A 26,395-nucleotide genomic window follows, 5' to 3' on the forward strand; every position below is an offset into this window, starting at 1 on the left:
ACATTTCCTCTAAAAGTTAATCAGAAAAATAATGACAGACTAATACAACTGCAGCTATTTATAATTAATGCTTGATGATTAAGTATCTAAATAGTATATAACAAAGTAAAAAAAAAAAATAATAATAAAAACAACCAACCAAAAAAACAACTAATGACACTTGTTAAAAACTATTTTATGCAGGCCTATACAATTTAATAATAGGCTATATAATTTTTTATATAAATATCTATATAAAGTTTTTTTTCTAATGGATAAAAAACAGGCTACTAGCCTATATAGGCCTAATTTATGCAATAGGTGAAATTATGAATGGAAACAGCTCAAGGGCAATTTTTTTTTTTTTTTTTTTTTTTTTTTTTTTTTTAGGGATGACGTCATTCAGTTCCAGAAATTTGGAATGTATTATGAGAATTTATAATTTAAAATATAACCTGAAAACAATTAACATTGTTTTACAAAGATTTACATTTTGGGTTACTAACATTACAAAATAAATTTACACTACAAAAGTTCAAATCTGCTCAAACAAACAAATAAATAAATATATAAATAAAAATCCTGTTGTCATTAGTGCACAGTAAATCTTATGATGGTAGGGGCCACAAAGGACAGATTTATTGTATTCGTTGTGGCCTGCTAAACAAAGGCCGCATTCCAAGACTTCATTTAGTTTCATATCTGGACTCTCTCTGCTGTAGACATTAAACAAAGTTAATTTCTCTAGAATATTATTAATACATCTGATCATTTAATCGTTTCTACACTGCTATAACACAACACACCATAAGAGTTCTTAATTATTCCCTCTAGATTGTAATAATAGTATCCTGAGATTTGTAAAACAATGAAACATTCATTATTTTTAATTCATTGAGCCAGAAAAGGTCAAACTTTTGTAGGAAATATATATATATATATAATGTATATTTATATCAACTCTAATTGAGGATTAAGAAAATTACTGTATGATGATGCTGACTTATATTATTAAATTTGATTCAATCATTAATGACTGATATTTTGTACAACTGTAAGACATTTTCTGTATTTCTTGTGAAACTTTCAGCAAGAGTTGCAATGCATCATCTTTGATTGAAAGATTAAGAGTGTTTACATCTCAGAACAACTGTTTGTCAAATTTCAGTTGTTAATTAGCAGCACTCATAATAGATGACAAATTATATGTTGATGCACAGGAGACCATGTACAAACAGCTCTGACACCTGGGAGAATCCAGTCTCCAATCACCTTGAGTACTGTGCATCAAAACATCATTAAAAAGTTGTTTAGAAGGGCAATGGCTTTGTGACCTTACACAACTACTTTTTCAAAACAATATTTTCCGCTTATGTCTTTTGCTATAATGTATTGCATAATAAAACTAGAGGAGCTCAACACCAATGCATACAAACATGGGAGGGTGTGCACCCTGAAATTATTCTTTTCTTTTTAAATAGATCATCAAAATGTAATCTACTTTACTAAGAGTAAATATAACTCACTGCAATGTTTTGGAGTCAATAAATCTTTTATATTGACTATGAGCAGCATCTCCTGCCTTTCGATCTGGTCATGTCCCCTCATGCACGTTTTATTGGTGCAAAGATGAGTATGTGTATTCTGTATTTGCAAAAACATTTGCAACTGCTTTTTATTACTTAATTAGAAGCACCACAATTACTAAATAGTGTCGTCTATTATAGTGACTGAACAGACATTTAGAAGTTTATTTTAAAATAAAAAGAACTGAAATTTAAATAGCTCTTTAAAGGGGTCCTATTATGCTTTCTCACTTTTTTATTTATTTATTTATTTATTTATTTATTTATTTATTTTACTTTAGTTAGTCTGTAATGTTGCAATTTGAGCATAAAAAAGTTCTGGAAAGTTACAAAGCTCAAAGTCCAATTCAAAAGGAGATATTTTATTTAACAGAAATCACTTTTCAAATCTACAACGAATGACTCGTTTGGACTACAACGCATATTTTCCAAGATTTGTGATATCACAAATATTGAAGAATGGGACGAGACCTGGTTGAGCTGCACTAAAGAAGTCAATGAGTGTTATTACTGTGTCGGAGACACGATAGCTTTCCTAAGGCAGATGAACTTAGAATGGTTACAATCATCTGAGTTTAAATCTCACTCAAATTGATTTGATTTTGACGCGATATTTACACTTAAGCTCGCAGCAAGCGGCTATGGTAAGGGGCGTGACATTTCCTGACCAGGCGCTGAGTGCTGTCAATTGCAACACACTCGCGCCCAGCTAACCAACCACAGCACATTTCATATTTCAGAAGGCAGGCCTTCATTTGATACAGGAACTATTCGAGCCGTTCATGCCAGACTGGGGAGAGAGGTGTTGTAATAATGTAAAATAAAAGATAATGTGTTTTTCAAACAACCTAGTATGAGAGCCTGTTAGTACACCCCTAAAACAAAGACTTTGTAAAAGAATATTATAGGACCCCCTGTGTTAAATAGCACTGTAAATGTGTCCCATCAGATGTTCCCACTGGAACACGTGGGCCAAATATAGGAAATTCATCATCTGAGTAGTTTTGGTCATGTGCAAAGGCCACAAGTGTGGGTATTTGGGAAAGGTCCTTCGACTCTCTTTCTCTGGAACTGATCACTCACAGACAGCTGATTCGCTGCAGATCTATCAATCAATATGCATGCTCATAATTCCCATTTCCGATGACGAACCTCTGTAAACTTCTGCATTCTCTCTCTGTACCAAATCCGAAATCACATAGCCTACCCTTTTGAGTAAGTACTTATTTTGAACAAGTAATTAGCCTTTCACACACTTCCGTGTTTCTGGCTTCTGGATTGGCCCTTGCAGGTTAAAAGTTTTTCCTTTGACAACAGCGGCCATACTTAATAAGAATAAGTTCGAGAATCAAAGTCTTTTTTACGAATTAGATATTATGAAAATGTTTGAAATGCTGGTTATTTACTTTACAAAGCGCAAAAATTTCACAATTAACATTTTGTGTCAGCCTGGGTCATCACAAATGCAAGTTTGTTTATTTCTAAATAGTGGCAGCTATAATTCAGTTAGTTTTGCCGTTCTGTCCATTTGGTGCTGGCTGTGCTTTATGACTCTCCACATGATTTTTTTTTCACTATTATTATTAATATTATTATTGCTACTACTACTACTACAGTAATATTGTAGTTTCTACTTGCTCTCCTTTGCGTTATTAACATGCATTATTATTTTTCGCTTTCACGCTGCCCTTTTTACAAGTGAATGAGAAACTGTAAACAAAACCACACGTGTGCTTAAGGTCATCTATTCAACCATACCAGAATTTGTCTGGAGTCGAACCTATGTAGACCACCTCTTCAGCTGGGTCACAGTATGGTTGTTTGGTGCGCACCCGAGTGCAATTGCTGTATTCACACCTGCCCAAAAGATCCACACCAAGGGGGCAAATGAACTTGAGTTTGATTCAGTCGAACCAAACAAGACAGGTGTGAATACACCCTAAGAAGCATTATTTAAGAAACGTGCTTACTAATATAATAGGTGCAGACCTGTAACGGAACTAACTTTATCCTGCATTGACGTAATTTCTGATTGTTGTAAAAAAAGGCTATTTACTTTATGACTGCTAAAAACACAATTTCTATATAATAATCCTCTCCCACAGCCTCATGGGATAGTAAATTGTCCATTGTTTTTTGTTTATAAAGGTGTGTCCCAATTCAGGTGCTGCATTCTCAGAAGGGGTTGTACTCCTGTAAAGCATTTCACAGAGGGAGCTCAAAAAAACCACTAATGGCCATCAGATGACATCATTTAGTTGAAAATAAATATAAATGATGATTCTGACTTCTAAATAAGATGTAATCCTGTAGACATTCACAAAGAGGCGTACATGTGTAGTCAGAATTTTGGGGGAGAAAAGGACACAATTAGGCCTACCATTTTTGTGGGGTGTAATGAAAAAGTAATAGTGTACTGATCACTCCCTGCCAATAGTACTTTTTTGAAGTAATAATAAGTTTTGAAAAGAGTAATGAGTATTAAATTATATTTTTTGACTAATAAGCCCAACACTGGTTGTTATATAGGGGTATGCATATTTGAATTGACCCCTCAGTGGAACTCAGCCATTTCCACCACTTGCTGTAAAGCCCAATGCATGGACAAGCTAGTAAGTTGTACTGCAGTTGCTAGTGTCACATTATAGACTTAATATTAACTATATCCTTGAGTAACTGTAATATAATGTTCATTAATGAGAACACAAAGGGCAATTCTGAGGCCTGTTTGTAGACTAGTGAAAAAAAAAAAATATTCTATCAAAACTAAAGCAGTGGCCAGAACATTTACTTCAGCATAGTATTACATCATTGTGTTGTCTGAAATCTCTCAAGAGATGAATCTGAAGATATATTTGGATTCAGTGACGCAAATGTCCAATGATTTTTGTAACATAAGAGAATAAGGATGAGCATTTACAGCTGAGTAATATTCGAAGCAGCTCACAAGTGTTTAGACTTTTACAGTCATTGTGTGCTCTGGCTCTAAAACTTCATGTATACAGGTTTGTGATTGAAATATTATGCAGAAACTTTACAACAAGTTATACTTTCAGCATTTGAAAACAGTTGACAAAAGTAAGATGACAATTTTTTGAATTCCCTAAATTTTGTTTATGTCTTCATGGTAATTTATATTTTCAGCTTGTTCAAATCATCAAGCACAAAGCTGCCATGAGTTCTTTAAATGCAAGTTTTGTCCAGAATATGTCTATTGTTCGTCCAGAATACTTTTTCATCACTGGACTTTCAGGTATACCATACAGCAGTTATTACTATATTTTTTTGTGTCTCACATATTTTATTGCTGTAATTGGGAACTCTGCAGTCCTCCTCATTATTGCTCTGGAGCGAAGTTTGCACAGTCCAAAATACATTGGTGTGTTTAACTTGGCCTTGGCTGACCTTGGTGAAACTAATGCATGGATTCCTAACATGATGAAGATTTTTTTTTCTGACTCACAGTACATGTCCTACAATGCTTGCTTGGCTAACATGTTTTTTGTGAACCTCTTTGTTACTCTGCAAAGTGCCACTCTTGTTATTCTGGCATTTGATCGCTACATTGCAATTTGTTTGCCATTAAGATATCATGCCATAGTGAATAATACTGTCATGTCTTTAGTGTTTGTAGTAGTATGGACATTTAACACTTCTCTGGTGGCCCTGACAGCATCTTTGACGACACAGCTTTCATTCTGTAAATCTAATGTGGTACAGAGTTATTACTGTGATTATGGAGCAGTGATGGGGATGGCATGCAATGACAACAGCATTAATATGTTCTTCACAAACCTCATTGTAGCTTTGTTCCTTGTAGCACCATTGTTCATTATAGTCCTGTCATATATGGGCAATTGTTTTTGCCTTAAGTAAAATTACAACTTGGGAAGCACGTTTAAAAGCACTGAAGACCTGTGTTTCTCATCTTTTGCTGGTTGTATCTTTCTTTCTTCCTGTCATATGCATTTATATTGCTTCATTAATTACTTCTCTCACTCCCAATGCCAGAGTCATCAGTGGATCTCTTTCATTGTCTCTTCCACCAATGTTAAATCCCATTATTTATGTTTTAAACACAGCTGAAATCAGAGTCTTAATTCAAAAAGTGCTTAAAAACAGAATTGTGCCAATTAGAAAGAACATTTCAAAACGACGGTAATGATTGTTTGTGTTCTTCCATCATTAGGAATGAAATAACCTACGTGAAAAATTTTATATATTTTTTCATAAATGTTTTTAGATTCATTATGTGGAAAATGAAAGTGTATGAGAAGAAAAAGTTAAATTCACTCTGCTACATTCCTAACATGTGGGCGTTTGAGACGTGATGTGTGTTGGTAAACAGCAGCGATATGCAGTTTGTACTGTGTTCTTAATTACTGACTCCAAGAAAAATCTACAAAATGGCCTGAAAATTGTACAAGCTATTTGAGTAATTTTTTTCTAAGCAGTCTGTATTATGCTGACATATTTCATGTTACCCTAAGGTTTCATCCACCCAAATAATGTTAACTGTCATGTTTGTTCATATCATGTTCATATTCATATAATGCAAACCAAATATCCATTTTCACAAGTATGTCTGAGGTCTACTGATAAGGTTATTTTTATTGTTTCTCTGTTGCTATGTCTCAACTTTTTGTTATTTCTGAATTTACTGTACAATAAAGAATAAAAGCTAAACATGAACTAAGATATCAATTTATTAAAGGTTAAGGTAATTCTGTTTATTGATAAAGAAGGTATACACATATAAAATCTTAATTTCTTAATTTATGTTATTATCTCATTTATTTAGGGGCAACCTCTCTAAAAGTAGCACTGTAAAGTATCAGTTTTCCTAGATAAATTGATACATGAATAAGAGAATAAGTTGCAAATAACACAATGACATTTCTGCTGGGTCATTTTCGGGGAGAGACTGTTGGAATAACAACAGGAACACTCCAGATGTCATGATTCATCCTTAACAATACTGTATCATACAGTGTTATTCAGTGTTACTCAGCTAGCCCTAAATAGGCAATCATGTTTTAACGCAACTTTTTTTTACTGTGTCATAAGGAAAACCACTATTAGCATTAATTTTCTTATTATGGATATATGTATAGAAAAAAAGGATTCAAGATGTTAAGCCTAAGCCTCTGGGCCCTATGCACTTTGCCCCCATTGTGACGCCCCTGGTCTCAACCCCTACTGATTAGAAATCTAACAATCCAATCATCCAGTCATTACATGCACGTGGCATCACTATTGCAGAAAGCCAGCTTAGAAGCTGGAAAAGAAAAATATGGAAAAGTCAAAGGAAATTGTAGCTATACTCTATTCAGGCATTGCAAAGCTTGCCCGCACATTTAGCTGCATAGACGGAGAGTGAACTAACCCCAGGGTAATGCTAAAAGTAACCTAATATTAGTGTGATCTATTACTACACACATCATAAACCTGTCTTTTTAGGCAAGTAGCTGATATGGCTGTCATAAAGTATTTACTGTATTTTAATATTATGGAAGAGGATTAGGGTCCAGCAATAATAAAAAATAAAACCTTGAGATTAAAGTCATTACAATGCGAGATTAAACTTGTTAAATTTTACCAAAAATAAACTAAAAAAACTAGAGGAGCTCAACACCAATGCATACAAACATGGGAGGGTGTGCACCCTGAAATTATTCTTTTCTTTTTAAATAGATCATCAAAATGTCACTTTGTAATCTACTTTACTAAGAGTAAATATAACTCATGTGATTACTTTGTCTTTCTTTAGATACAATTTTTATATATGGAGTGAATGGTGTGGTTTCAACCATTGTTTGGCCCTGTACAAATACCCACACTTGTTTTATTGGTGCAAAGATGAGTATGTGTATTTTGTATTTGCAAAAGCATTTGCAACTGCTTTTTATTACTTAATTAGAAGCACCACAATTACTAAATTGTGTCCTCTGTTATAGTGACTGAACAGACATTTAGAAGTTTATTTTAAAATAAAAAGAACTGAACTTTAAATAGCTCTTTAAAGGGGTCCTATTATGCTTTCTCACTTTTTTTTATTTATTTTTTTACATTAGTTAGTCTGTAATGTTGCAATTTGAGCATAAAAAAGTTCTGGAAAGTTACAAAGCTCGAAGTTCAATCCAAAAGGAGATATTTTATTTAACAGAAATCACTTTTCAAATCTACAACGAATGACTTGTTTAGACTACAACGCATATTTTACAGGATTTGTGATATCACAAATATTGACGAATGGGACGAGACCTGGTTGAGCTGCACTAAAGAAGTCAACGAGTGTTATTACTGTGTCGGAGACGCGCTAGCTTTCCCAAGGCAGATGAACTTAGAATGGTTACAATCATCTGAGTTTAAATCTCACTCAAATTGATTTGATTTTGACGCGATATTTACACTTAAGCTCGCAGCAAGCGGCTATGGTAAGGGGCGTGACATTTCCTGACCAGGCGCTGAGTGCTGTCAATCGCAACACACACTGGCCCAGCTAACCAACCACAGCACATTTCATATTTCAGAAGGCAGGCCTTCATTTGATACAGGAACTATTCGAGCCGTTCATGCCAGACTGGTGAGAGAGGTGTTGTAATAATGTAAAATAAAAAATAATGTGTTTTTCAAACAACCTAGTATGAGAGCCTGTTAGTACACCCCTAAAACAAAGACTTTGTAAAAGAATATTATAGGACCCCCTGTGTTAAATAACACTGTAAATGTGTCCCATCAGGTGTTCCCACTGGAACACATGGGCCAAATATAGGAAATTCATCATCTGAGTAGTTTTGGTCATGTGCAAAGGCCACAAGTGTGGGTATTTGGAAAGGTCCTTCGACTCTCTTTCTCTGGAACTGATCACTCACAGACAGCTGATTCGCTGCAGATCTATCAATCAATATGCATGCTCATAATTCCCATTTCCGATGACGAACCTCTGTAAACTTCTGCATTCTCTCTCTGTACCAAATCCGAAATCACATAGCCTACCCTTTTGAGTACTGTAAGTACTTATTTTGAACAAGTAATTAGCCTTTCACACACTTCCGTGTTTCTGGCTTCTGGATTGGCCCTTGCAGGTTAAAAGTTTTTTCCTTTGACAACAGCGGCTATACTTAATAAGAATAAGTTCGAGAATCAAAGTCTTTTTTACAAATTAGATAATATGAAAATGCTTGAAATGCTGGTAATTTACTTTACAAAGCGCAAAAATTTCACAATTAACTTTTTGTGTCAGCCTGGGTCATCACAAATGCAAGTTTGTTTATTTCTAAATAGTGGCAGCTATAATTCAGTTAGTTTTGCCGTTCTGTCCATTTGGTGCTGGCTGTGCTTTATGACTCTCCACATGATTTTTTTTTCACTATTATTATCAATATTATTATTGCTACTACTACTACTACAGTAATTTTGTATTTTCTACTTGCTCTCCTTTGCGTTATTAACATACATTATTATTTTTCGCTTTCACGCTGCCCTTTTTGCAAGTGAATGAGAAACTGTAAACAAAACCACACGAGTGCTTAAGGTCATCTATTCAACCATACCAGAATTCGTCTGGAGTCGAACCTATGTAGACCACCTCTTCAGCTGGGTCACAGTATGGTTGTTTGGTGCGCACCCGAGTGCAATTGCTGTATTCACACCTGCCCAAAAGATCCACACCAAGGGGGCAAATGAACTTGAGTTCGATTCAGTCGTACCAAACAAGACAGGTGTGAATACACCCTAAGAAGCATTATTTAAGAAACGGGCATACTAATATAATAGGTGCAGACCTGTAACAGAACTAACTTTATCCTGCATTGACGTAATTTCCGATTGTTGTAAAAAAAGGCTATTTACTTTGTGACTGCTAAAAACACAATTTCTATATAATATGAATGCATGTTGTATGAATGTAATCCAGACATACTATATTCGCCATATTGTCATTATCACGTGACCTACCAGCATCACCTGTGTCAATTCACTTACATTCACAAATCCTCTCCCACAGCCTCATGGGGTAGTAAATTGACCATTGTTTTTTGTTTATAAAGCTGTGTCCCAATTCAGGTGCTGCATTCTCAGAAGGGGTTGTACTCCTGTAAAGCATTTGGCCTTGGAAGGATCAAAGGATGCAAATACTGAATTGGGACACAAATATCGTGTTACTGAGACAGAACGCAGAATGTCATATGATATTCATCCTCTAGATAGGGAGGGAATAATGATCATGTGATATGAGTGAAGTATATGCAGCCAATCATCTTCATAACAGCAATCTCGGATGTGAAATCACAGGGAGATTTCACAGAGGGAGCTCAAAAAAACCACTAATGGCCATCAGATGACATCATTTAGTGGAAAATAAATATAAATGATGATTCTGACTTCTAAATAAGATGTAATCCTGTAGACATTCACAAAGAGGCGTACATGTGTAGTCAGAATTTTGGGGAGAAAAGGACACAATTAGGCCTACCATTTTTGTGGGGTGTAATGAAAAAGTAATAGTGTACTGATCACTCCCTGCCAATAGTACTTTTTTGAAGTAATAATAATTTTTGAAAAGAGTAATGAGTATTAAATTTTATTTTTGACTAATAAGCCCAACACTGGTTGTTATATAGGGGTATGCATATTTGAATTGACCCCTCAGTGGAACTCAGCCATTTCCACCACTTGCTGTAAAGCCCAATGCATGGACAAGCTAGTAAGTTGTACTGCAGTTGCTAGTGTCACATTATAGACTTAATATTAACTATATCCTTGAGTAACTGTAATATAATGTTCATTAATAAGAACACAAAGGGCAATTCTGAGGCCTGTTTGTAGACTAGTGGAAAAAAAAAACTTCTATCAAAACTATAGCAGTGGCCAGAACATTTACTTCAGCATAGTATTACATCATTGTGTTGTCTGAAATCTCTCAAGAGATGAATCAGAAGATATATTTGGTTTCAATGACGCAAATGTCCAATGATTTTTGTAACATAAGGAATAAGGATGAGCATTTACAGCTGAGTTATATTCGAAGCAGCTCAAAAGTGTTTAGACTTTTACAGTCATTGTGTGCTCTGGCTCTAAAACTTCATGTATACAGGTTTGTGATTCAAATATTATGCCGAAACTTTACAACAAGTTATACTTTCAGCATTTGAAAACAGTTGACAAAAGTAAGATGACAATTTTTTGAATTCCCTAAATTTTGTTTACGTCTTCATGGTAATTTCTATTTTCAGCTTGTTCAAATCATCAAGCACAAAGCTGCCATGAGTTCTTTAAATGCAAGTTTTGTCCAGAATATGTCTATTGTTCGTCCAGAATACTTTTTCATCACTGGACTTTCAGGTATACCATACAGCAGTTATTACTATATTTTTTTGTGTGTCACATATTTTATTGCTGTAATTGGGAACTCTGCAGTCCTCCTCATTATTGCTCTGGAGCGAAGTTTGCACAGTCCAAAGTACATTGGTGTGTTTAACTTGGCCTTGGCTGACCTTGGTGAAACTAATGCATGGATTCCTAACACGATGAAGGTTTTTTTTTCTGACTCACAGTACATGTCCTACAATGCTTGCTTGGCTAACATGTTTTTTGTGAACCTCTTTGTTACTCTGCAAAGTGCCACTCTTGTTATTCTGGCATTTGATCGCTACATTGCAATTTGTTTGCCATTAAGATATCATTCCATAGTGAATAATACTGTCATGTCTTTAGTGTTTGTAGTAGTATGGACATTTAACACTTCTCTGGTGGCCCTGGCAGCGTCTTTGATGACACAACTTTCATTCTGTAAATCTAATGTGGTACAGAGTTATTATTGTGATTATGGAGCAGTGTTGGGGATGGCATGCAATGACAACAGCATTAATATGTTCTTAACAAACCTCATTGTAGCTTTGTTCCTTGTAGCACCATTGTTCATTATAGTCCTGTCATATATGGGCATTGTTTTTGCCTTAAGTAAAATTACAACTTGGGAAGCACGTTTAAAAGCACTGAAGACCTGTGTTTCTCATCTTTTGCTGGTTGTATCTTTCTTTCTTCCTGTCATATGCATTTTTATTGCTTCATTAATTACTTCTCTCACTCCCAATGCCAGAGTCATCAGTGGATCTCTTTCATTGTCTCTTCCACCAATGTTAAATCCCATTATTTATGTTTTAAACACAGCTGAAATCAGAGTCTTAATTCAAAAACTGCTTAAAAACAGAATTGTGCCAATTAGAAAGAACATTTCAAAACGACGGTAATGATTGTTTGTGTTCTTCCATCATTAGGAATGAAATAACCTACGTGAAAAATTTTATATATTTTTTCATAAATGTTTTTAGATTCATTATGTGGAAAATGAAAGTGTATGAGCAGAAAAAGTTAAATTCACTCTGCTACATTCCTAACATGTGGGCGTTTGAGACGTGATGTGTGTTGGTAAACAGCAGCGATATGCAGTTTGTACTGTGTTCTTAATTACTGACTCCAAGACAAATCAACAAAATGGCCTGAAAATTGTACAAGCTATTTGAGTAATTTTTTTCTAAGCAGTCTGTATTATGCTGACATATTTCATGTTACCCTAAGGTTTCATCCACCCAAATGCTGTTAACTGTCATGTTTGTTCATATCATGTTCATATTCATATAATGCAAACGAAATATCCATTTTCACAAGTATGTCTGAGGTCTACTGATAAGGTTATTTTTATTGTTTCTCTGTTGCTATGTCTCAACTTTTTGTTATTTCTGAATTTACTGTACAATAAAGAATAAAAGCTAAACATGAACTAAGATATCAATTTATTGAAGGTTAAGGTAATTCTGTTTATTGATAAAGAAGGTATACACATATAAAATCTTAATTTCTTAATTTATGTTATTATCTCATTTATTTAGGGGCAACCTCTCTAAAAGTAGCACTGTAAAGTATCAGTTTTCCTAGATAAATTGATACATGAATAAGATAATAAGTTGCAAATAACACAATGACATTTCTGCTGGGTCATTTTCGGGGAGAGACTGCTGGAATAACAACAGGAACACTCCAGATGTCATGATTCATCCTTAACAATACTGTATCATACAGTGTTATTCAGTGTTACTCAGCTAGGTCTAAATAGGCAATCATGTTTTAACACAACTTTTTTTACTGTGTCATAAGGAAAACCACTATTAGCACAACAGATCCACAAATGGACATAGGAATCCAAAAAAAGGATTCAAGATGTTAAGCCTAAGCCTCTGGGCCCTATGCACTTTGCCCCCATTGTGACGCCCCTGGTCTCAAACCCTACTGCTTAGAAATCTAACAATCCAATCATCCAGTCATTACATGCACGTGGCATCACTATTGCAGAAAGCCAGCTTAGAAGCTGGAAAAGAAAAACATGGAAAAGTCAAAGGAAATTGTAGCTATACTCTATTCAGGCATTGCAAAGCTTGCCCGCACATTTAGCTGCATAGATGGAGAGTGAACTAACCCCAGGGTAATGCTAAAAGTAACCTAATATTAGTGTGATCTATTACTACACACATCATAAACCTGTCTTTTTAGGCAAGTACCTGATATGGCTGTCATAAAATATTTACTGTATTTTAATATTATGGAAGAGGATTAGGGTAGAGCAATAATAAAAACTAAAACATTGAGATTAAAGTCATTACAATGCGAGATTAAACTTGTTAAATTTTACCAAAAATACTGAAATAAAACGTTGAAAATAAACTAATTAAATTTCGAGAAAAAGGTCGATCTGTTTCTAGAAAAAAAAAATACATTTTGCAAAAAATGTTGAAATAAATTTTTGAGAATAAAGTCATTGCTGCTCAAGAAAAACTCGTTCAATTTTGAAATAAGTCCAACTAAAATGCTGAGAATAAACACACTTGTGTCATGTTTATTTTATCACGTTGGACAATGGTAGTTAGAATCAGCCATGGCTAAGGTCAGAGAGTAATGCTCGTATGATGTGATCGACGAGAGTTCAAGTCCACTTTTGGCCGAACTTGCTGTTCTTACTTTTCTCATCGTAAAAGTGGAAATTAATTTGCCTAACGAGTGTTTAATATAATAATGTATTAAATGGGTAGGTTTAGAGATAGGTAGGCTATTGTCACACTTGTAGTTGTGTTTTTGTTCCCATGTGTTCTATGACCTAGTTTCCCGTTTGTGTCTGATTATGTCATTTGGTTAAGGTGTGTCTTGTAATAACAGTACCATCATTTGCTCCACTACTTAAGTTCAAGTCTGTTCCGTATGTCTTTGTCCAGTCTTAACATTGCCTGTGTGTGTCTCCTGCCTACCTTATGTGGATTACCCTTATGTGGATGTATAATAAAGACTGTTTACTGTTATCTTCATCGTATTCATGCGCTTTTCTTCTACACTGCACTGTGACAGAAGACCGGACCTACAGACATTATAGTGACGTGTTCCCCGTTTCCACGTTTTTTTCATGTTTTGAAAGTGTTCTGTTTTGTTTTTTGTTCATGAACTGCCCTGAATACTTACTGCTGGAGCATGGGAAGTGCTCTCTCAATGACCATACGAGACTTTGTGGACCTTGTCAATGAAACACACTACCCGGACGACTGTCTTATCACGTTCTACTGTGTTGGACTAAACACCTCCACATGAGTGCAGTTGTCAGGGGATGGTCCTTGTGAGAGCGTCACCGCCTTCATTGAGTTGGTGCTGGTGTGCTGTGAATCGCCGCTGACGGTGGACATCACGGACGACAACACCAGCCCCACACCAGACCCAGAGCCTAGCCAAACACCACGCCACTGTGCGGAGCTACAGTCAGAAACCACTGCAGACGGAGAGTCAGCGACCGCTGCGACAGACGAGCCATCGCTGAAAGGAGTGACAGAGCTGTGGATTGCCTCAGAGCCAGAACCTCAAGTGACGTCTGATCAGGTGCGTGAGCCAGCAACGAAGTCCGATGATGAAGATATCACAATGGAGCATGAATGTGCAGAGGGAAGCCCAACCCACTGTAGTACTGATGAGGGTGAGCTGAGGCTGGACTCAGAGAACTTGATAGACTTTTATTCTGATGTACCCAGTCTTCCGTCATCATCTGCCTGTCCTGTTACGGCCATGAAGGCCATTTATGAACTCCCTGTCTGTCCTGAACTGTCAGCCTGTCTTGAATTACCAGTCTGTCCTGTTATGACCATTGTCCAGTCTTAACGTTGCCTGTGTGTGTGTGTCTCCTGCCTACCTTACATGGATTACCCTTAAATGGATTTATTAAAGACTGTTTGCCATTATCTTCATCAAGTGCACAGCACGGACCGTAATTAGCTCTAACTATAGACAGCGCAGCGTGAATTTAGAACACATGCGTTTACTCACATGCTCTAAAGTGACCGCTAAAGAGTGGGTATTTGGATAAGGCAACAATCCACACAACGTAATGGTATTCAGTGCAAAGTGTTTCCCTTTATGCACCATGTTCTGGAAATAAAATGTGAGACTTTTTGACGAGATCTTGTGAGATGTCATGGAAACCTTTCAAGTGTAAATTAAATATTGATAAATAATAATTAGATATTAAATTTTATTTGTTAGTAAAACATAACGTATTGCACATTTTACTATTGCAAAGATGCGTATGTGTATTTTGTAAAACTTTTGCAACTTCTTTTCATCACTTAATTAGAAGCACCATAATTACTAAACTGTGAAATCTGTTATGGGGATAAATTAACTGACATTTAGAAGTTTATATTAAATGCAAAGTATTAAAATTAAAATCAAAATCAAAATAATGCTCTGTAAACACTTACATTTTTATAACACTATAAGCATGTAATGAAAAGTTCTACACACACTTGTGATCTCCACACACTTAGTTGCATGGCAAGCCATTTCAGCTTAAAATGTTCCCAGTGTTACTCGTCGTAATTCGTTTACTTGCAACAATTAAATTACAGAGTTCTGCAATTCAGTTCTTACTAGTAAATTCAGTCAGGACCACTTTCGTCAAAGTATATTTATTACAATTATATTGCATACTGTTAGTGTTGGTGGTATGGTTCTGTTCTGGGCAAACTCCACACGCCTGTCCATGCAGCCATGCTTGCATGCATGCATAAGTGTCAATACTGGACTGGTACATGTCAGGAACAGCTGACTATCAGCTGATGCAAGCTTGACTGAAGTTGCCTTGCTTGACTGAAATGCAATGCTTGATAATTACAATTACAATTAATCAGAGAGATCTGTAATATCATTTTTATGTAAATGTAATTTCACCTGCAAAGTTAGCCAAATTTGCCTATAATCATAGTTGTATAACTTATATTCACATTTGGAAACAGATAATATCAAGTTTGAAAATAAAGTCCCTGTATCTCCTCTTACCAATCTACTATGGACTCTGGATTTACACAATGGAGAGATCTGGGTATCCAAACTCTTGGAGTTTTAAATGGATCTTTTGCCTCCTTTAGCTAGCTGCAGGAACAAAATTTTTTGTCTAAAAGTAATTTTTCAGATATTTACAGATTAGGGACTATGTGAGGAAGCATGTTTCTTGTCTGGATGAGGTTCATCCTACTGAGTTTGATGAACTCAGAGGACTTGGATGTAGAGTTAGTCACTTACTATGTACACTTTATGATTCATTATTATGCAAGAATTAACCAACTACAGAGGGGATAAGATCACAAAGGGAACTTGAAGTAGTGAACTTGAACCATCACAACCCTATGTTCATAAGCAACAAAACAGTTGTTCATTCTTAATTTCATTGAATATCACCTAGCTATTACAAAGTGAAGAACCAGAGAGACACTGCATACATCTCAATAATAATCAACAATGAGAAGAGGGGAAAAAAAACTGACAGAAAGACTGAGGCCTGTAATGCTGTTAAAGCAAAATGTCTTTATTTTAATACTGATAAGAGGCCTGTAATGCTGTTAAAGCAAAATGTCACTGATTGCCTTAGATGACCATCTGATGCAAGTAGGGGAAACCATGCAAGAAAATCCTACTTCATTTACTGTCACCTAAGCAAAAGTTAATTATTATAGGTTATTAATTCATGTGCCTTTGAGATAAAGTCCTGAGCAGTGTGACTTCCCCCAGCTGTGCTAAATTATTAAATGATTAAACAATTTGTGGTATAATTTGTCTAGAGACTTTACAAATAATCCCAGTAGAGAGATTATTAAAATAAGTGTTAGAACTGTGACTCACTGTCATGAGGCCTACTGTCAGTGCGGTATACTGGAATTATTATCTGTTTTCTTTACACCAATCACTCAAAAAGTACAGATTGTCTTAAAGTAAATGTACAGGCTTACTTTACCACATATTCTATATAAATATACACAAGGTTAATTAGTTTCTTTCATTTTCCGGTTTTCAAATGATAACTTCTTACATCTAAGCATGACTTACAGATTACACATAATGTGCAAACACATGCAACTCAAGATTAAAAAAAAAAAAAAAAGCTAACCATTTTTAACACACAGAATACCAGGTGTCTACCTTTTGTCGGTTATAGTTCAGACCGCTTTTTAACAAATTTAACAAAACATTTAAATTTGTATACATTTTTAATCACGCATTTGTATAATTAAAATGAAGTGTGTTGCCAAGCTCATAAACAAAAACAAACAAGATCATTTTTAAATTATACAGAAATTGTGCATAAATATAATACTTCACACTTAATGTTTTGTTAATTGCATTTAATTGATTATACTTTGAATAAAACATTCACAAAAGTTTGTAAAAGCCACCTTTGTCATTAAAAGTAACAAAGTCTCAGTATTCTAAAAGCAGTAGAGTTAGTTCATCCATTTGGTCACTAGTTAGTAGCCTATAAGAAACGAAAGAGGTATATGGTCTGTCACCGACCAACCACAAAATTCCCCGCCTTATTAAGAGGGAAAAAATGTGCCTTAAATATCATTGACTTTGACATATTTTTGAAGAGCGTAAAAAGACATAGTGTAAGTAAATTATTTTACTGGTATAGAGATCAAATCAGATGCTTTTCCAGTTGACTCAAAAACCTGATTAGGTGATAATGTGATAATTTTTCTTCCTTATTGTATACAAAAAGGGTAAAACACTGTTATGATTCTGTGATCTAATGTTGTATATTAATGTAATATTGTAAAATGTTGTACATTGTTCTAATTTTTCATCTTTTTCATTTAGCCATCAGATCATCATGTCATCAGGAAACATCAGCTTTGTTAAGGACTTTTTTATCGTTGGTTTTCCTGGGCTTCAGCCAGAATACTATGGTGCAGTGGCTGCTCTGCTGCTTTTTGTCTATGTGTGTATCTTAGTGGGGAATGGAATATTTATAGCACTTTTTACTCTAGAAAAATGCCTTCATAAACCTATGTATTATATCATCTTAAACCTGGTTGTAAGTGACTTATTATTCAGCACCACTACCTTACCAAAGATTATTGCTAGATACTGGTTCCAAGCTGGTAGTATTTCATTCACTGGTTGCTTCATTCAAATGTATTTTGTCCACTATTTTGGTTCAGTCAGTTCTGCTATCCTGGCAATAATGGCCTTCGATAGGTATGTAGCCATCTGTAATCCCCTAAGATATCCTAATATAGTCACAAAGTTTAACATTTTCTGTCTTTGTCTGGCTTCATGGGTGCTAACACACGCATGCCCTTTAATGATGGCAATAAGGGCTTACCCTCTGCCTTACTGTGCAGGAAACACAATTATACACTGTTACTGTGATCACATTTCTGTCACATCACTTGCATGCACTAACAGGGCACTGTACGGAGTTCCAGCCTTTGCATTTGCTATGGTTGTGTTGCTCGGTCCTCTGGCCTTCATTGTTTTCTCTTACTGTGCCATCATTGTGGCAGTGCTGCGTATATCGAGCACTCAAGGAAGGCTAAAGTCTTTCTCCACCTGCAGTCCTCAGCTCATCATAATTGCTCTCTATTTTCTACCCAGGTGTTTCATTTATTTGTCTAGCAACATTGGTATCAACTTCAGCACTGATTTGCGATTAGTCATTATTATGCTGTATAGTCTGTTTCCACCCATGATCAACCCCTTCATTTACTGTTTAAGGACAAAAGACGTGAAGGAAACCTTACTCAAAAGGATAAAAGTTTCAATGAATCCCCTATTTATTCCAACAAAAGTGAATATATCCACTGTATGTGTTTAAATTAATACAGCAGTCATACATTAGAAGAAACAACAAAAACAAAATAGTATTAGATGTAAACATACAAATTAGTAGAGTAACTGTGAGATGATATAAGATTTCATCAATTTTATCCACAAAAGTTATATTATTGAGGTCTGACATATATTTTGAAAATTATAGACTTGCTATATTTCCACTAAACCTCAAAAAACAGTACAAAAAAACAATCTGTATACGAAACATCTGTTCCCAGCAGAAGCAACATCATTTGCACCTTATTTATTTATTTATTTATTTATTTATGTATTTATAAGACAAGTTTTTACAATACAAATTTACAATAGCTGTACTTTTGTAAAACTGATGTGCATTTTGTCTTAAATGTGATGTTTTAGAGGTTAAGAACTACATGGTAATTTTTGTCACTGTCATTTATGCCATGGTCTTTACAATTTACAAGTCAGATATAAACAAACTGAGACTGTTACTGTGATCATGTCTCCATCACAACACTAGCATGCACTGACAGATCACTGTATAGTATTCCAGCCTTATTTCTTACTGCTACATCTCCATACAGTTTCAGGTACTCAAGGAAGGATGAAGAATTTCTCCATCTGCAGTAAGGGCTTTCAGCAGAGTATAGCAATAGGCCAACATAAACATACCTGAACCAGCTAATCAAGGTCATCACGATCAGTAGAAAACTTTGTGTGCTAGAGCTAAACTCTGCAACCAAGTCACTCTCCAGGAGCCACTTTCCACCACCATCACTTTCCACACAATTAGGGACATCACAGATGCAAATATCCATAATACAGAGAAAATTATAACCATAATTGTATTGTATACAATAGAATGATACCTTAATGGCAAGCAAATTGCAATGAAGCGATCTTATGCGAGATCAACAACCATGTCACTTTTGAATAGAACTAAATCAAAAACGTTTTCCAAACAAGCACTGTAGGAGATGTACCATGAGTCAAACAGAAAATTCTTCATGTAAGGAATCAGTGCATCAGTGCATTATTTTGTATATAATATATACAATAGAATATTCACACAAATACAAACAGTACAAATACAAAGTACTTGGTTAAATTATTTAAAAAAAAAGTTTAAATGCCAGTTGCACTTTATAATAAGTTTGACACAAAGAAAACTTAATGACAGAATCACAACCTCTCATGTATCAATGGATATAAATTTAAATGCTGATGCTTAAACTTTTATGTATTTGTTATTTGTTTTGATTTTCTTTTTATTTGATTTTATTTTGTTTTATTTTGTTAGCAATTTTTAAATTGTATCATATAATGATAGAAGGTTATTGAAATCATTTAGATTCTTAAAATTGCTTAAAAGATATAAATATTGGAAAAAAAGTAATAAGAATAAAAGTAAGTGTATCCAAACGTTTGACTAATATAGTAAACAATTTAACAATGTATTTGTAGGCCTTATTGCTAAATAAGGGATGGGAGATTTAAAGGAATCATGTGTATTACTTTGTCTCTGTCACCCTCTTCTGGGTATGTTTGGGTTGTACAACAGACCAGCAGGTTATCTGTGTTATTTAGAGGCCTTTTGACACCCAGGTTTGTGGTGGGCCTTTTTTTTAATTACAGAATTTTTAGCTGAGTCTATTCTGAGAATTTAATAATTAAAATACAACTAAAAAATGCTGATAAATGCTTAACAATGCTTACCAGAAGCGTTTTATCGAAATGAGTCCATACATCCATATCTCTTGGTAAATAATCCATTGTTTTGTTTGCAACTAAACCGCACAAACATGGTGGACAGCAGTCACGAGCACAGGTACGAGACTCTGCCCACGCTGCGCGAGTGAACGAGAATGAATCACCTGAGAGCGCAAATGAAGCGCGTTCAAAATACATAAGCAAGTGTAGGACTATATAAGAATGACCTTCTGTGTTGCATATAGATTTGCTGTTGTTATAAATATTAGAGAATGTTCTGTTCTATAAATCACTTTTATTATTATTATTATTTTTAAATTTTATCGCAGATCATTTGTTTTTGACAAATTCACGACATTAAACGTGAGTTAACATTATAAGATGCTGTAAAAGTCTTAAGTCAAGTTTAAAACAGTTTTATGTTAATTATGAAAGAAAAAAAATATATATATTAAACACTCAAGCCATACTGCCACATTTTATTTAATACTCGGGATAATCCAAAAGGGTAAACAGTCCAGGCAGGGGTCAAAACCAAACATAATCCAAACAACATAAATATGACACGAACACAAGGCAAGGCAAGGCAAGGCAAGAGTAGACGGACATGAATACTACTCGACATTAAACAAGGACTCCGTGACACAGACAGAAACAAACCAGGTATATATAGACAGGTGATTACAATACTAACGAGGAACTGGCTGAGTGCAATGATTAATGACCAGGGACAGCTGAGTGCAATGAGCAGTGATGAAACAGACAGGACTATGGGAAATGCAGTTCTAAAGTGGGGTGACAATAAGGGGAAGTGAGACCTCTAGTGGACACCCAGGGATACACAAACCAGACACCGTGACACTACCCCCCCTCTAAGGAGCAGCTTCTAGATGCTCCTCAGAACAAACCAAACAAAAACAAATAGAGACCAGGAGGGAGGTGGACTGGTGGAGGCAGAACAGGGGAGGGATGGCGGGCCAGGCCCGTGTAGGGGAAACTGGGACCGGCAGCGATGGCTCCCCTGGCAGCCCAGGCACCGGTGGGCTCGGTCAGATCAGGGGGCCATGGTGGACCCGAAAGTTCAGGGGACCACGAGGGACCAGGCAGTTCAGGTGGCCACGGTGGACCCGAAAGTTCAGGGGACCACGAGGGGCCAGGCAGTTCAGGTGGCCACGGTGGATCAGTCCATTCTCGTTGTGCAGACGGCCAGGGAGGAATTCGCCATTTGAGTGGCCCGAACGGAACCTGCCAATCGGGGAGCCAGTAAGGAGCAGGCTGTGGCGATGGCCAGGTCACGGCATTGGGGAACGGCATCGGGAACGGCCTCAGACAAGGGCACCGCCTCGGAACGGCCTTGGACACGGGTATCGCCTCCGGAACCATCTCGGGCCCCGCATCGGCCTCCGGAACAGCATCGGGCACCGCCTCGGGAATGGCCTCAGGAATGGCATCGGACAAGGACACCGCCTCGGGAACGACCTCGGCATCGGGCACCGCCTCGGGAACGGTCTCAGGAACGGCCTCAGGAACGGCATTGGACAAGGACACCGCCTCGGGAACGGCCTCGGGCACGACCTCGGGCTCTGCCTCGGGAACGGCCTCGGGCTCGACCTCGGACAAGGACACCGCCTCGGGAACGGCCTCGGCATCGGGCACCGCCTCGGGAACGGCCTCGGCATCGGGCACCGCCTCGGGAACGGCCTCGGGAACGGCCTTGGACAAGAACACCGCCTCGGGAACGACCTCTGCATCGGGCACTGTCTCGGCATCGGGCACCGTCTCGGCATCGGCCATCGCCTCGGCCTCGGGCATTGCATCGGGAACTGCCTCGACCACCGCCTCGGGCACCGCCTCGGTCATTGCATCGGGCACCGCCTCGGCATCGGGCACCGCCTCGGGCACCGCCTCGGCATCGGGCACCGCCTCGGCATCGGGCACCGCCTCGGGCAGCACCGCCTCGGCATCGGGCACCGCCTCGGCATCGGACATTGCATCGGGAACCGCCTCGGCCACCGCATCAGGCACCGCCTCGGCATCGGACATTGCATCGGGAACCACCTCGGCCACCGCATCAGGCACCGCCTCCGCATCGGGCACCGCCTCCGCATCGGGCACCGCCTCCGCATCGGACATTGCATCGGGAACCACCTCGGCCACCGCATCAGGCACCGCCTCCGCATCGGGCACCGCCTCGGCATCGGGCACCGCCTCGGCATCGGACATTGCATCGGGAACCGCCTCGGCCACCGCATCAGGCACCGCCTCGGGCACCGCCTCGGCATCGGGCACCGCCTCGGCATTGGACATTGCATCGGGGACCACCTCGGCCACCACCGCATCAGGCACCGCCTCGGCATCGGGCACCGCCTCGGCATCGGACATTGCATCGGGAACCACCTTGGCCACCGCATCAGGCACCGCCTCCGCATCGGGCACGGCATCGGGCACCGCCTCGACCTCCGGAACGGCATCGGGCACCGCCTCGACCTCCGGAACGGCATCGGGCACCGCCTCGACCTCCGGAACGGCATCGGGCACAGCCTCGGCATCGGGCACCGCCTCGGCCTCCAGAACCACCTCGAGCCCCGCCTCGGGAACCTCGGGCACATCCACCTGGACGACAGCGGCCTGCTCGGGAACGTCCTCCTGGACGGCAGCGGCCCGCTCGGGAATGTCCTCCTGGACGGCAGCGGCCCGCTCGGGAACGTCCTCCTGGACGGCAGCGGCCCGCTCGGGAACGTCCTCCGGGCTTTGAGGAACGGCAGACGCCTGTCTCCTCCTCCTCCGCCCTCTATGATGGCGAGTCGGTGGCTCCTTGACGGAAGACTCAGGCGTTGAGTCAGCCATCTTGTGCTGTGGCGCAGGGCTGGCGGCCATCTTGTGCTGTGGCGCAGGGCTGGCGGCCATCTTGTGCTGTGGCGCAGGGCTGGCGGCCATCTTGTGCTGTGGCGCTGGGCTGGCGGCCATCTTGTGCTGTGGCGCTGGCTCAGCAGCTTTGATGTGAACAGTCTTGGGAACCTCCAGGGTCTGTGACAGCCTGGAGAAATACTCCAAAAATGAGTCAGCGGCCATCTTGGGCGTAGGCTCTGAGCTGATGGCCATCTGGTACTGAGGTGTGAGGCTGGCCTCCATCCTGCCTCGTGGTGCGGGGTTGGTGGCCATGCACCGCAGCGGCGCTGGGTTGGCGGCCATCTTGTGCTGCGGTGTGAGGCTGGCGGCCATCTTGTGTTGTGGTACTGGGCTGGTGACCAGTTGGTGCTGTGGGCGCTGGGCTGCTGGGCGGCCATGCACCGCAGCGCTGCGCTGGGTTGGCGTCCATTCTGCCTCTTGGCGCTGATCTAACGGCCATCATGGGCAGTGACGCCACCATGGCGGGCGTGTGCTTCCACTCACCTCTCCGCTTGCCATGGTGAGACGGTGGCTCTGACCCATTCCCCCAGGAGCCCCCGGGTCAAAGGGGGGCCATGGTTGAGAGCGATGCTGAATCTCCTCTCGGCCACTCCCTCCTCGGCGACCTCCCCCTGGTCCCCCGAAAAATCACCAGGCGAGTTCCCTCAAAAACCGCCTCTCTCCCGCTCTGTGGCTGGGGATGAGATGAGATGGGCAGACATACCGCTGGTTCTCGTGTTGACGGAGTCATCTCCTGCTGTCACGGCACGGATCCAATGACACACGGTGATAGAACCAATTGCAGGTAAGTCGTTTATTTAGGGATAATCCAAAAAGGGTAAACAGTCCCCCGTAAACAGTGGTCAAAACCAAACATAATCCAAACAACATAAATATGACACCAAGGCAAGGCAAGGCAAGGCAAGGCAAGGCAAGGCAAGGCAAGGCAAGGCAAGGCAAGGCAAGGCAAGGCAAGGCAAGGCAAGGCAAGGCAAGGCAAGGCAAGGCAAGGCAAGGCAAGGAGTAGACGGCCATGAATACTACTCGACATTAAACAAGGACTCCGTGACACAGACAGAAACAAACCAGGTATATATAGACAGGTGATTACAATACTAACGAGGAACTGGCTGAGTGCAATGATTAATGACCAGGGACAGCTGAGTGCAATGAGCAGTGATGGAAACAGACAGGGAAAGGACTATGGGAAATGCAGTTCTAAAGTGGGGTGACAATAAGGGGAAGTGAGACCTCTAGTGGACACCCAGGGATACACAAACCAGACACCGTGACAAATTATTGCTATATTAATGTAACCATCTATGACTGACCGAGCTGCGGGCCACACTCGGCCCACATAACACTCTCCGATGCCGAGTCTGAGCCAGAGGCGCCGCAGGGCAGCCGAGCTCGGGCGGATTACTACATACTATCTGGGCTTTTTCATGTGTGCTTTGCTCACACAATTAATTATTCTTTACAAACTCCAGGTGTGTAGATGCATCCTCTGTGTTAATTCAACGTCTTGTTAGAATGAGCAATGACAAGCAAGTTAATTTAAAGTAATTTAAAATGCATTTTTCTAAGAGTCTGAAAGGCTGAGAATGAAATTTCTGTTGCAAATATTGCGACAACAATAATGATTTATCTGTTTAGCATGAGTGAATGAAAATCAAACACACATACTTTTCTATAAATGACAAAAAAATTAGTTTTGATCAATTTAGAAAGTTTCTGATTGAAACACTTTGATTGAAAGTGTTTTTGCTCAAGGGTAACTTCTTTGTTTGTCACACCTCACCTAATAATGAGCCACTTAGAGACACAGAGACATGTAGAAACAAAATAATGTTTGATAAACAAAATGTCACTCAGTGATCATGAAGGAGGCCTGCCTCTTCGGGGACCAAGAACAACAAGTAACAAATTAGGACTCTGGGGAAAAGACACTTTTTATGGCAACTGTTTGCATGTTATTTACTGTTCATCAGCAATTAATTTCATTGAATGTCACCTAGCAATTAAACAGAAAAGGTCCAGAGAGACACCACATACATCTCAATAATAATCAACAAAGAGAAGAGAAAAAACTGACACAAAGACTGAGGCCTGTAATAATGCTTTTAAAGCAAAATGTCATTAATCGCCTGCTTTGACAGGTAATCCATGACCAATGACCACCTGATGCAACCATGCAAGAAAAATCTTGCTTTGCTTACTGTCACCTAAGCAGAAGTTAATTATTATAGGTTATTAATTCATATGCCCTAGAGATGTGCTAAATTATTAACAGATAAATCAATTTGTGGTATAATTGGCCTAGAGACTTCCAAATAATCCCAGTGGAGAGATTATTAAAATAAGTGTTAACACTGTGAATCACTGTCATGTGGCCTGCTTTTCTTTTCTTAACACCAATCCCTCTAATAATACAGATTGTCTTTACGTTATCACATATTCTACATAAAGTGTATACACATTTGTTTCCTTCATCCAGTTTTCAAGTTTTAACTTGAAGCTCACTCTAAGCATGTCTTAAATATAAACCTAATGTAAAAACACATGCAGCAAAGCCAGAAAAAAAATCAAAATATAAGTGAGAGAGTCATGTGATTGAAATCTGTAGACATTTTAATGATGTGTATACTTAAAAAGAAGTGTAATAGTGACAAGCCCTCCATAAAACTAAACAAGCCCTGTAAATTAAATAACACACATTATACAGAAACTTCATACTCAATTTATTGCATTTAATAGATTATACTTTCAATAAATATTGCAATGGGTTTGTTAAAGCTGTTTTATGCGTATTTGGATATTTGTTGCATTTGCATAGTTTTGACCAAGCATCACCAGCTTGTGGTGTTTTGAGCAGTTTGAAACAATGTTTTCAGATAATAATTTTTCGGAATTAGCACAAGGGTTATGGGTGATTGAAGGATGAGAAGGATACACCCGATGAATTGTTCAAAACAGGCAGAATGAAGGACACGAAACAAAGAGTGCTTCTCAAACAGAAGGCTGCATCATAGAGAGGATGCATCCTAGTCCAGGCCTTCTTCGGTGCTAAA

At 38.8% G+C, this 26,395-nt stretch overlaps 3 protein-coding genes across 3 annotated transcripts; all 3 read left to right on the plus strand.

Moving 5' to 3' along the window:
• The first annotated feature begins 4,736 nt into the window (after positions 1-4,736).
• LOC109065753 (olfactory receptor 51A4-like) lies at positions 4,737-5,727 on the plus strand. Its single transcript, XM_019082761.2, is given in 2 exon segments — positions 4,737-5,420; positions 5,422-5,727. Coding segments are annotated over 2 exon segments (987 nt in total). The 5' UTR covers positions 4,737-4,739.
• Positions 5,728-10,828: 5,101 nt separating this feature from the next.
• On the plus strand, positions 10,829-11,818 carry LOC122139875 (olfactory receptor 51A4-like). The gene has a single exon (XM_042740070.1). The coding sequence runs from the start codon at positions 10,832-10,834 to the stop codon at positions 11,816-11,818; it is 987 nt and encodes a 328-aa protein (XP_042596004.1). The 5' UTR covers positions 10,829-10,831.
• Positions 11,819-17,760: 5,942 nt separating this feature from the next.
• Positions 17,761-18,747, plus strand: or30bt1 (odorant receptor family 30, subfamily BT, member 1). Its single transcript, XM_019082787.1, has one exon. The coding sequence runs from the start codon at positions 17,761-17,763 to the stop codon at positions 18,745-18,747; it is 987 nt and encodes a 328-aa protein (XP_018938332.1).
• The last annotated feature ends 7,648 nt before the right edge of the window (positions 18,748-26,395 follow it).

The sequence above is a fragment of the Cyprinus carpio genome, chromosome B15 (genome assembly GCF_018340385.1).
Source record: "Cyprinus carpio isolate SPL01 chromosome B15, ASM1834038v1, whole genome shotgun sequence".
Classification (NCBI taxonomy): Eukaryota; Metazoa; Chordata; class Actinopteri; order Cypriniformes; family Cyprinidae; genus Cyprinus; species Cyprinus carpio.

Bases quoted from the DNA above. Each gene is read 5' to 3' on its own strand.
- LOC122139875 (XM_042740070.1), top strand. From the start codon at position 10,832: ATGAGTTCTTTAAATGCAAGTTTTGTCCAGAATATGTCTATTGTTCGT.
- or30bt1 (XM_019082787.1), top strand. From the start codon at position 17,761: ATGTCATCAGGAAACATCAGCTTTGTTAAGGACTTTTTTATCGTTGGT.